Source organism: Echeneis naucrates, chromosome 7 (genome assembly GCF_900963305.1).
Source record: "Echeneis naucrates chromosome 7, fEcheNa1.1, whole genome shotgun sequence".
In the NCBI taxonomy this organism is placed as follows: Eukaryota; Metazoa; Chordata; class Actinopteri; order Carangiformes; family Echeneidae; genus Echeneis; species Echeneis naucrates.
Window position 1 is genome coordinate 3,618,833 of NC_042517.1, and position 12,740 is coordinate 3,631,572.

The 12,740-nt window shown below is 43.1% G+C and overlaps 1 protein-coding gene across 1 annotated transcript in view; it reads right to left on the reverse strand.

Annotated features, from left to right (window-relative positions):
- plxna2 (plexin A2) overlaps positions 1-12,740 on the reverse strand; it is a 165,327-nt gene that overhangs the window by 35,064 nt on the left and 117,523 nt on the right. Inside the window, exons 13-17 of the mRNA XM_029505760.1 lie at positions 12,339-12,490; positions 9,145-9,262; positions 6,837-6,973; positions 5,212-5,379; positions 3,551-3,644 (exon numbers count right to left, since the gene is read on the reverse strand). Coding sequence (XP_029361620.1) covers positions 3,551-3,644; positions 5,212-5,379; positions 6,837-6,973; positions 9,145-9,262; positions 12,339-12,490 — 669 coding nt within the window. The remainder of the gene's footprint in view (positions 1-3,550; positions 3,645-5,211; positions 5,380-6,836; positions 6,974-9,144; positions 9,263-12,338; positions 12,491-12,740) is intronic.

A 12,740-nucleotide genomic window follows, 5' to 3' on the forward strand; every position in this document is an offset into this window, starting at 1 on the left:
CATCTGAGTAGAAACTAAAATTCTGCATGTATACAATAGTTCATCCGTAGCTCTGGGGCATGTGGAAAACTAAACTTCACATTGTTCAGCATTGATAAAGTGAATCGAGGTCAACAGATAGAGAAAATAATTGGAATCTTGGCCTCATCTGTCTTCTTTCTCCAGTGTTGGATGGAGCTAGGGTGTTTTAAGGCAGTAACACTCCCAACCCCTCTGGCTGAATACATTACGGTGATCTACTGTGCTGCTAAAGCCCACTCAACCATTCAAAGGTCTTTGGCCAGGGTAGTGGTGAGAGAAAGCGAGAGAGAGAGAGAGTCAGAGAGGGATGAGGGATAGGATGGCCTGGCTGTTCCAAACACATGTAGGAGAAATGTGAAGGGGTCACACAGTAAAAGGTCATTTAGGGGCCAGCGTTCGATAGCTAGTCCACCGGCTGATGTACTTTGTTACTCCTACACTTTGTCTATTTTTCCCTGCTGCCTGCTGTTCCAACCAAACACTGACACAGGCAGTTAATTCTGACTTCAGCCCCGATCCATCCACGTGGTTTTCGATGCCGTGCCACGCTGGGACTGAAAAATCATCTGCTTGTGATGAGGGTGTGACTTCAATTATCCTCTGAGAGCTCTGCTGTGCCCATCAATGGCTTCTTTTTCTTATTTTTGAATCAATACGCAGAACCACACAACAGAGATGTCAAAGCGCCGGCCGTTCAGACCTCTACAGATGCCTTGATGAGATCCAAAGAGCCGCTGGGACACGCATGGCATTTTAAAGTTTAGAGTATGAAACCTTTTGTTTAAGAGTGCACTATGAAAGCGATCAGCAACGTCCACTAACGCTCAGACAATCAGCCCGATCGTCCTGCATGTGACAGCGGCTCCGCTTTGCCAAATGCCGAACACCTTCTCTGATAAGGAGCGGCTTTAAAATGCGCCTGACGTGGCGAAGCCTGACACTCAGCACAGGTGTCTTAAGTGTGGCAAATGCGGTAGATGGAATCTTTCTGGGACAGGGAAAAGCTCTGGAGGTGGAAAAAAAAACCCATTTTAGCTTTAATCGAGATTATGATAAATGTTTCAACTGTGAATCTGGTGACAGATACAGAGTGTTCCACAAAGAAAATTGTCTCTCTTTTTTTTCCCCATTCCTGTCTTCTTTGTGAATCTGTGCAGGTGACACAAGGGAGGAAAAGAAGAGAAGCAATTTACTGGGAGACAGGTGATCATTTGAAGGCTGGCTGACAGACAGACAGCAGCTCTTATTGCTATAGGCTGCTCTGTTGTTTGCCTTCCTCCAGTGACAAAAGGGGGGTGGGATGGGATAAGAGTGGGGCGATGGGATGAAGGATGGGTAATTGTAACCTTAGCATTTAGAGAAATTCATTCTCTGTGGCTGTGAGGGCAATCAAGACAGTGACACAGGCTGCTGTCTGCAAGAGGCGAGATGGGTGGATATAACGACTCTTTCAAAGCAGAGGAAAGGGACAAATCAGTCAATCAAATGTTTTTCTTTCTCTTATTTTAACATAAAAAAGAGAATAACATCTATCTCTTGCTTGTAATTAACAGGCTAACATAACTCACAAAGGTCTTTTAGAGAAACTTTGTCCTTAAATGGAAGAAACATTGCAGGATAAAATCCTCGAAGGCAGTTATATATATTTTTAGCAGAGAAAGATTCATTGAACATGTCGTACACCTAAGGCCAGTTTTGGACCACTAATGTCAGAGGTAGGAAGTTGAACTGCAGAGGGAGAATTTGCATTCAATTAAAAAAAAAAAAGAAAAAAGAACATTTTCACGCATATATATATATATGTATATAATAAATAAGATGTGAGATTTAGAGGGCTTATTTATAAAAAAACAAAAACAACAACAAAAAAAAAAAAAAAAACATCACATGCCAAACTGTGAGTTTTTCTATTTTTCAGCTTGACGGCAAAACAGGTACATGTAGCACACGGAGCGTGTTTATGCAGCGGGAACTTGGATCATTGCCTGATTTACATTTGTAAAATAGGAGCAATGTTCAGGTTGTGATCAGTGCGTCAGTTCAGATCTGACAAATCTGTTTTAGAACCTGACTTCATTAAATCTCAACCTTCAATACATGCTCAGCTCTGCAAATCAGGTTTTGTTTATTGATGGATGTAAGAAAAAAAGATTTTGTTTTGCTATAAAAACTGTGTTTGACTTCATAATTGAGAAAATATAACCAACAAAATAATCTTTATTTGCTTTTCTCTGGTCGAAGTTTGTATTTTGTGCTCAGTTGTTCACACACATTAAATAAATGGCTTCTAACCGTAATGTAATGCAGTTAGAGGAAGAGATAAGTGTTATGTAGTGTATTTCCCAACAACTTTGTGAAGCATCTGTAAGTGTGTGATGCCATATGAACAGATAATAATTGACAGGATAATTTAGCATAATAGTCGTAATTACACTTGGTGTCTTCACTGGGGGGACCATAATCGCTGACAAATACAGACGATAATAATACATACATACTTTGCATGTGTAATCACGGTCGATTCCCATTTCAGAAGGTTGGAAACCGTCACATTCGAACATGTTTTGTGTTGTGTGCATGAACGCAGAATTAGTCTCACACTGGATGTGCACAACTGAGAAGACAGCACTAATTCTTTCCCCCCTTTCTCCTCGCCGATTCCTCTCACTCCCCACGCCTTCTTAGTCCATTCGCCTGCCCTCCTCAACCCTTCCCCAGACCATGGAGAACAAATCCCATCCTCTTAATTAAACAAGGACCCCCAGGACAGGGGCTCAAAAGCAATTTGTAACGATTTCCTGCAGCCAAGGCTTTGATTATACAAGGGCTCTTTATGCCGACCAAAGACTTCTGACCGTAGTTAATCTTCCATTGAAAGCCATTAGGGGTCTCCTTGCCCCTGATCATGCACACCTCTGACATCCCCGCCCCTGTGCCAACCTGCCCACACACCTCCACTCCCCAAACTTCACTGTCCTGTGGCCGGCTCCGCTATTGCAAATCTTTGCAGCTTGGAAAAAAAACAAAACAAAAAAAAAAAAAACAAAACAACAACAACAAAAAATGTACTTTTCTTCAATGGAAAAATGTTGTCCAAGACGATTCAAGTGGCAGCAGATGAACAACAGGGCTCAGCGGGTCGGGGAGGGCGGATGGGGGGGGGGGGGGGAGTTTAGCCCGAAGAAACTTTAGCGTAAACTCTTAATTAAATACCACACGCAGGCCACTCTCACAGCCGGCTGCATTTTTCAGATGGTAGCTGAACCACTTGAGACTACTGGGTTCAAACGGAAGTTAGGGAAGCTCGGAGAGCTGGAGGGGCTGTTAGGAGAGATAGTACTTCTTTTTTTTTTTTTACACCTAAGCTAAACATCACTTAGCGTGCTTGCATAGAAGGACTGACTGAGTCAAGCTGGAGGTAGTTAGCAGGCATTATCCAGCATGTGTACACAGTAGCTGTAGTGTCGGAGCACTTTCTGGGGCACAAACAGCTCCAGCTCTCTGGCTAAGACGGCGTAACGGCGCTTACATTGACAGACTCGCGGCCGGCGTATTTGACTCGGATCCTGGGCTCCTGAACCACGTCCAGATTGGTCCCTGTGACCATCAGAGGGGTGTGGCCACTGGAAGAAAAAAAAATTGAATGAGACAAGAAGAAGAAGAAGAAGAAACAATTTGCACAACACAGGTTTAATATGTTTGTTATGTTTGTTTAATGACTTCTTATTTCTCTGTCTAGTATTTTCTTTGTCTGAATGCTATTTTCAACTTAACTTTCTCACGTGCCAAAAATATTCACCATCACTGAAAAAACACAATGTGTCAAATAAACTCCCTTCCTGACTTTCCTTTTGGGAGATAATAAGCCTTTGGAGTGGAAGATGATTAGAGATGCTTCTTAACCGACTTCACTGGCTACGATCCGCTGGCACAGATTTGCGTCTTGCACGACAGAGGCGGCTTGAGCATATAAGGATGCAGCGGTGGGTCCTGCGCTTCACAACACAGCAGCACAAACAAAGCAGGAGGGAAACTGCTGGGTGTGCGGCACGCCCTGCAGCTGTTTGGATAGTTGTTGGCGTTTGTTGTTTTTGTTGTTGCGTCTGTCAATGTGGCATGCTGGATAAATAAGATGGACGAGACTAATAGACTGACAAGCGTTGAATGTTTACGTGGTATTAGACTGTGGGCTGACTGTGGGGCTGAGTAAGTTACTGTTGATGGCCTTTGGCTCATTAAATTATATACTAATCAATGCATACTGTATACCACTTTCTTTTGTTTACATAGCTATAAACATTACAGAGACTTCAATAAAATAAGGAGCGAGAAGGAAGAGAAAAACAAAGAAAGCCGGCTAAAATGATGTCCTTCGCTATTGTTGTCTCTCCCCAATTATCACAGAATATCAATGTAGAAAGAAATTTTTTTAAAACCCAACAGTTGCTAACTGACGTGGTGACATTTAGAAGATGTTTAGTGGACACTAGAGTCTGCTCATGGTAAGAATATTTTATATTTGATGAATATATTTCATATGTGTTATATGTCAACATGGCTTTGGCGTGAGATATTTGGAGAAACACAACTTAAAAAACGACCATCAGCTGTCAGTCAGATTTTAGTCATGATATGTCACAGCCTACGTTCGACTTAATTTGCCAGCTGACTGCCAGCAGAGCTTTCATTTCCAGCTCCTTTTCTTTGCTCTGTGTTGCCACACTCCCGCCAATGCGTCTCTAAGCCCACACCATCTGCTGCGCACTCACACCTCTGATAACACATTGTTCTACTAAGCCTCTATTTCATTTTCATCCCTCTCTTTTTAATTAGTAGTGTATGGTGCATGTGTATCTATCTGCCAAAGACGTTCAACAGATGGATCAACACAGTATTTGATAGGAGATTCTCCGTCTCAATGGTACCCATCCTCTCCAATCTGTGAGCTGTGGCAGTTCTATCAGATCCACACTAATTGGAAGAGAACTGAACCGTAATTGAAAGCGCAATATTGACTTGTGTCTGCTTATTGCCACTGGCCTGGCTGGCTTTAAAGCGGTGGGTGAAGAAGGAGGGGAGGAGGGCGGGCTGAAATATTTGACAGAAGGCCAGTGTTGGCTCTCAAAGATGTGTATAAAATCAGCTATATGATGCTGTGCGTTTCCTTCACAATGAGCGTTATGTCTTTACCTGGCGATGCTCCAGTCTGGTTCGATGCGCTGCACGGTGGGGTCTTCGATGTACTCAAAGGTCAGACTCTCCCTGATCTGGGCGTAATCCACGCTCACGCTGATCTGCACCGGGCCGACGCCAGACAGAGAAGGGGCGGAGTAGCAGACTATCTCCGTCATGGTCCGGCTACAAGTGAAGTAGAACATTAATGGGGTTGTTGAATTCTGCGTCGGGACGGCGTATTCTTCTTTGGAAGAGCCGTATTATTTATTCATTCAGTATATGGACCTTTTTCCTCAGTCTTTCCTGAGACATGCAATCTCTGATTTGACCCCGTGTAGATAAATGTTTGTGCACAAAAAGCAACACATGAACGGCACCTCAACAGCTGCCATATCGCCCGATTCCCTCTCCACGACTCAGTGTTTTACCTGCCCACCCCCTGCATTTGTCCCAATTCATTAGCAAGAAGGGAGCTTGTAGTAGCAACCCCACCCCCTCCACTCCACCTTCCTATCCTCCTCTTTCTCACATGCCAGGAATACAGTGGAGAAGCACAAGCCAGTAATTAGCCTCATATCTCATTAAAGCTGGCTCGACTCCTCAACCTTACAACGTTGCAGTCAGACCGCCGTGGCAGGGCTTAAAATAGATGCCTACAGGAGTGGAATGTAGAAGGAGGGCGTATGGGAGACAAGGAAAGGAGGGATGGAGTAAAGAAACGAAGGGAAACCGAAGACTGAGAGACAAGAGAAGGAGAAAATAAAGGCGGGTTTGAAGAGATGAGCAGATTGAGAGGGAGAATGAGGAGGACGGTGGCAGGTGAAAAAAAAGAGAAAGGGATCCATTGGAGCAGCAGGTTTTTCTGGAAGCTATTATTACAAGGTTTGATGCAGTAGGTCATCAAAACCTTATTAAGATTTACACAAGTTTCTGACAGAGGGAGAGAGTGAGGCTTTCCTCTGGGGGTTTCTCAGTAATATCATGGGGGCAAAAAAATACAAGAAAAGCGATGAAATATTGCGGCTTATTTAATGGGAATAATTCACATCATTTTGGGAACAAGAGCTCTTGTTTGTCTTTCTCCCCATTTGCTCACAGCATGCCATATATCTGATATTTTCTGACAATGGTGTATGTAGCAGCACAAACACTGACGCAAAGAAATGTGATGCTATCAAGATAGATTTTACACTAAAGGTATGAATGCTGTTGGTATTGCAAAATGCAAATGCAAAAATACACGTGTTAAGATTATATATATATATAAAAAAGACAAACATGATTATGAAATGCTGCTGGTGCTATTTTGTTTTTACACTTTTTTAATTCACTTCATGCAGGCGACAACTTTGAACGTTCAGAGTGAGAGGATCAGTTTCCCTTCCTAACATCCACATTATATTCTGTAATGTTGAAACGATGAATTGTCAAATTCAAAATCGTCTTTAATTTTCACCTAATTGAATATGAACATTCACATTTCCACCTTGATTTAATATGCAAGTGTAAAGAAAAAAAAAAAACCCCACCCATATTCTGTATTAATATGCTGTTTCAAACAAGAGCCCAGTCGTGGAGACTGTTTATGAGCTGCTAATGACATTTTGATGATATAAATTGACGCATGAGGAAAATCTCACCCAAAGAATTCGCACGTCTGGTTTCCAAACTGAACGTTGACGCTGCTGCCAGCACCGAGGTTTTCACCCATTATGGTCACTTTTGTGCCCCCGGACTCCGGACCTCTGCTTGGGGACAGACCGGTGACTGTGGGAGTCTAAAAAAACAGAGCAGAGAGAGAGAGAGAGAGAGAGAGAGCGAGAGAGAGAGAGAGAAACTGAACTGTCAGAGTAAATTAATGGGAGAGTGAATTAAGCAGAAAGGGAGGGCAAACACAAGAGAGAGACAAAAAAATGGATATCTTCGGGGGTGAAAAAAGCCCAACATCTCTGTGGTATCTTCACCTATTATGGCATATCCCCAGCAAATTACAGTTATTCATATTTGCAGGGATGGCGGTGGAGTGCAGCGCCGGTGGGAGAAAAGAGGATAAAACCAGCAGCTCTTCGAGCGCCTGTGAGCTCCTCCTTTGTGATGTGCTTTGCTGGGTTATGCCTGAGTGAAGCATTTTAAAGACAGTCAGGAAATAACGAGTGTTAACAGCGTCGGGCAGGGAGGCCGCTGTCACGCAGAGATAGAGGGACTTCTAAGCGGACAACACATCATGCAGGAAAACATTCATGTACGCACACAGCCACACTTACACACCTCTACACTCACAGACATAAAAAGATTTACAAAAAAAAAAAAAAGAAAAACTAAATGCTGCTCTCTTTGACATGTGCTCCACAGTTCATAAGGAACAAATCTGGTCGTGCATTTGAAGCACATTCCTGCAATGGTGTTCGTTTTTTTGGTTTTCTGGTGTCCTGCAATACAAGGAGCACTTGCAAGCAAGTGGTGCCAAATCTAGGTTCTGTGACGTATTCCCTGGGGGAATGCCACTGCGTCCCGGAGTAGCAGCTGTAGCACTAAATAAGAGAAGCAGAAGATGTACAACCGAGCCAAGAGCATTACTCTGACACAACTTAAAACTGTCAGCCCAAAGTGTGACTTCCAGGATGCAGGCTAACACAGGTACTCGAAACACAACGGGAGTAATTACTGGCTGCTGTTAATTGTTAAGGGAGCACTAATTGCGAAGGTGTGAGAGAGTGCAAATGGGAAAAGTAGATTATCTGCTAGCTGCAGGCTGGGCAGACGGAAAATGACAGAAACGGGGAAATGCGTGAAGGAATGCTGGAGGATCAGAGCAGATAACGTTTACCTGCCGTGTGGAGTGCAGCTCTCCATTCTAACGACTGGTTTGTTCATCTGTCATTCTTTTCGTCTCATGATGTTAGCCTGACTAACCACTAAATCAAATTTGTGTCATTTGGACAGGGACAGTACACATTAACTAACATCTGTAGCAGCTGTAAATGTGTCAGTGTTAGCCGAAGCTGGGTGTAGATGTTAAAAAGGCAGAAGCTACAAAAAGAGAAGCCAATTTGAGAGTACAAAAGCTTGCAAGTTAATTTGTTAAAAACAAGTTTAAAAAAAAAAAACCAAACAAACCATTGACCACATGGGTTATATGAACAAGAGCAACATCTATGTAGACAGACAAACGTGGAGTTAGCTAATATATAGGCAGAATATTTACAGACAAACAAACGCACATTGACAGACGCAGGGGCTCAGACATTTTAAGTATGTACAGACAGAGAGACATATGGACAGGTATAGGTGGTCACATGAGTAGTTGTTTCTTAGCCACGTTTTGAGAATGTGTTTGAATGACCTGTGGGTTCCAAAATGGCATATGTATGTCCTACTTTAATTTTCAGTGTTGTCAGAGTTGCTGCACGCAGAGTTTTAAAGGTCCCATATTCTTTTTTTTTTTTTGTCTTTTTTAAGTTTCACTTGTGGTTTCATGAAACTGGGTAGCTGCCGAATGTTACATAACGGAGCTCAGTCGGTCAGTTGTAAGAAGTATATTGATTTTTAGCATGAGGGCAGAGGAAGATGAGGTTATATTAACTTTACTTCGTAATCTTAATTCAACAAAGACAAATAGACTCTACAAGCATAGACTTGTAGAGATCAGTAATGAGGACTCCCTGAAAACTTTGTGCTGCTAATGGAAGAACGTTACATCCAAAATAACAAGATACACAGAGCTGCTTATTTAGACTGGTGGTAGGCATGGCAACTCAAACGTGATTATTCGCCTCTGGCACACAAACAATTACTTTGCATGCAAAGTAGAAGATGGCTTTTAATTGAACTAGCTGTATATTCTTATTGAGTTTAATGCATCAGTTGTTTGTCTCAGTGCACCTCGGGTAAGGCATGCGAGTTGTGTTTTATGAGAATATGGAGCGACACGGAAAGTTGCAGTCGTACCACAAAGGAGTAAAGCTGTGCGGAGCGAGCCCTGAGTTCTGGTCTGCACTCTCCGACACATAGCTGGACCGGACCGGGTCTACTGTCTGCAGGAGCTGCGTCCATCTCACACACAATCCTGCAAAAGACATAACATAAAAATCACTGGTTGAGCGCTATAAAAACACAAATGTGTGTGTGTGTGTTATCGTTTCACTTGAGCCCCAGTGAATTCTGTTTTCCACAAAAATAACTTGGAGCTCCAAAGTTGTGAATGCTCGACTGAAGTTGGGAGAAAGTTATCACAACACTCTGTGCTTCATATTGATTTATCCTCCACTCTAAATGCAATCTTCTTTTGTTGGCTCACTCATTTCATTACGCGACACATCCAGACATCGACCGGGACCCCTGTCGATGTCAGTCTTTGAACGAGACCGCCGCCACCGCTCCTCCTCCACTTGGCACGCCAGGCGCACCCAACCTGATTGAAGTAAATCTCCCACCAACAACCCACCTACCCAACAGCGCCGGTGCTGCGCCGGTGTGGCACGTCTAATGTAAATCATGCACCGGGATCAATACAACTTTATCCTACTGCGTGATCAGGCGCCACCGCGTGCTGCAGGTGACTAGATCAAATGACATAATAAAAGTGAGGATGTCTATTGATTGGTGGTAATTGATTTATTGAGGAATAAAGAATAAGAAGCAGCTTCTGTGGGAGAAGTGGGGGTAGAATGTGTGTTGAGGCAGATGGCAGGGGGCAGTTAGGAGTGGAGGGGGGAAGAAGCAGAGCAGGTGTAACGTTTCTAATGAACAAGAACAACCTACACTGTTAGATGAACGAAGTACAGGCTGAAGGAGGATTTTACTTCCTGACAGACAGCTCTCAAAAGGAACAGAGTCTCTCTTGCTCCCTGAGACCTGAAGCTCTGATCTACCTGGTTGTTTTGCAAAGCTAAGTGTTTATGGAAATGTGTGGTGTTGTTTTTTTATTTTATTTTTTTAATGCTGAACATGAAACTGCATCTTCTGGGTCTCTTTCCGAAACTCCTGAGGGCTTCTTTTAACCTGAACTCTTACTCTGGAAGAGGGACTCAATTTGGACACAGTTGGGGGGGGCTTCAGAGCAGCAGCAGCCCTCAGAGAAGAAAAACACAAAAAGTTGAGACTTTTTCTTCAAAGCAGGTGGCTTTCACACACTCTTTTGAAGTAGTAACATTAAAAGACACATAAATATTTATGTTTTTTTTTTTTTTTTTATGTGTGTGTGTCCAGTCCAGTCAAGTCAATCAGAGGATGCCAAGTGAGGGAATTAAAACTTGAAACAAACAGCTACAGTCAGATAAAGACACACATAATATAAAGGACACAGAACCAATCCATAACCTCAGAAGCCTCTGAATGAAAAGTCCACCCCGGAAGAGCTCAGAAGACTCCAACTCCTTCGAAGTGAGACGAAAGAGGTCATAGGTGAGTTTTTTAATTTGGCTCAGTCTATTTTTTTTTTTTTTTTTTTTTTTACATGCCATATAAATGAATTCCCTAGCTTGTCCCGAATTGGATTAAAGTGCTGTCAGATCAGTGCACTGCTGACAAATTGTCCCCTACAGCTAAGCGGTACATTGTGAATTTTAATTACAACTGGCCAGTAAAGAGCAAGAGGAACCACACAGACCCACTGTATGTCACCACCGCCATTCATGAGCTATATGCTGTTCAAAAGCCCCCAAAGAGCTGAAACAATGTGGCCTGAGTCTTAAAAATAAACCAGCAACTACGTTGTGAAAGCTCGTGTGTGCGACATATGTGCTGTAACAGCGCCACAACACTGGAAGTGTGAGTTTCAGGGAATTGCGCAGTGCTGAGCTGTTCTCTTTCTGAGGGCAGAAGTAGGCCAAGGAAAGAATTAGGGTTAAAGGCTCCTCTGAGAGCCACGACTGTGATAGCCTGTATGTGTGAGTGCATGTGTGTCAGCTGAGCCTCAGTGCGCTGCTATACATTTAAAACTTTGCACTACTCACTGACTCCAAGTCAGCAGGGAGAGGAAAATATCACACCAAATGAGAGACAGGCCAATTAAATCTGAGCATTTGCCCCCTCCTCCTCCACCCATGCCTAAAAAAAAAGAAAAGAAAGAAATCTAAAAATATTAGATTAATATTTCTATAGAGAGATGTACTGTCTGTGGTACCCAGTAATGGGTTCACAGTGGCCAAGTTGTTGTACAGTTTTTTTTATATCCATTTTTCTTCATGGCATTTTGATTTTCCATGGTGTAATTACTGAACCAATAGTTGCTGTATAATGAGATTTTTTTTTTTTTTTTGTACTTGCTGTTTAGCAACCTATGAAATTTACAATTTACAGGATTTTTCATAAAGAATTGCCTTTCCACTCTCCAAAGGCAATCCAAGATGGTCCTAATCCAAATATGCTAATACATGTTTTTGGGCGACGCACTTTTAGCAGTCTTTGTGTGTCCATCCTTGCCTTTCCCTTGCATCACCTGAGGAGGTTAAACAGACGCTGGGTTTCTCATCACTCTGTACATGTCTTGCCAAAGGGGAGGGCAGTGGGGGTTGGGTGGGGGTTGGGGGGGGGGGGTGGTCAAGTAGCGAAGCAGGCCATGTTTCATTAGTTCAGGGTGAACAGGACAGGCTTTAACGTGATGTATGCACAGCATGGGACAATTAGGGAGGTAAACAGAAGTAAACACACGCAGCTGTTATGGGATTGTTGCTGACTAGATGAGCTGCAGAGATAGTGAGAGAACCAGGAAAATAGCGCTGCGTGGGTGGGGCGGGGGGGATTGGGTTCCAGACTGTCTGGACCTCCTCCAGCTTTCATTAAAGCTGGAGATGATGGGAAAAGCAGTTATTTTTCACATTGCATCTATCCCCATACATAACATATCGAACGTGAGTCTACATGCTCAGTAGACTGTTTATTACAGATTTGTTGCTCGTTCAGCTCTGCATTGAATTTACTATCCAGAGATTTGACTTGAAACTTGTGTTATTTCCATAAGAGGATAATTGCAATGTATTATTCCCACGCTGCATTTTTTTTTTTTTAAGGTATATGGCAAAGCTTTTATTTCCACCAGCTACTCAGTGGAAGAATTCGATCTTCAAATCATACTTATATATGACTGATAACAACAGTTCTCAAATGATAATGTTGGTGTGTGTGCTGTTTGCGTGACGTACTGTTCAGCGATGATGTAGCCATCCTCTACGGGGGTGCACTTCACCCCCGCCACCTCCACGTTGCCCACCATGTCTGAAAAGGCCAGACCGAGGTTGGTGCCGTGGATGGTCACGCGTGTGCCTCCCTCCCGGGGTCCGGCCACCGGGGTCACCTGTGGGACAAAAACAGCCAAAGTCAAGGAGAGGACTTTGTAAATGTTTTGTAAAAAGTGACATCAAATTATGTTGTTTTTTTTCCCCTCTTATGGAAATTATAACCGTGAACAGGTTTCCGTGGATGCTCAAGGGTAAATATGCTCTTTCGGTCCAGGTGGCTCTAAAAGCAATTAAGAGCACTCTCCGTGGCTGTATTCACAGAATGTCAGAATGCACCATGAGTCAGTGCGCCAAGAGTCTGGTCTA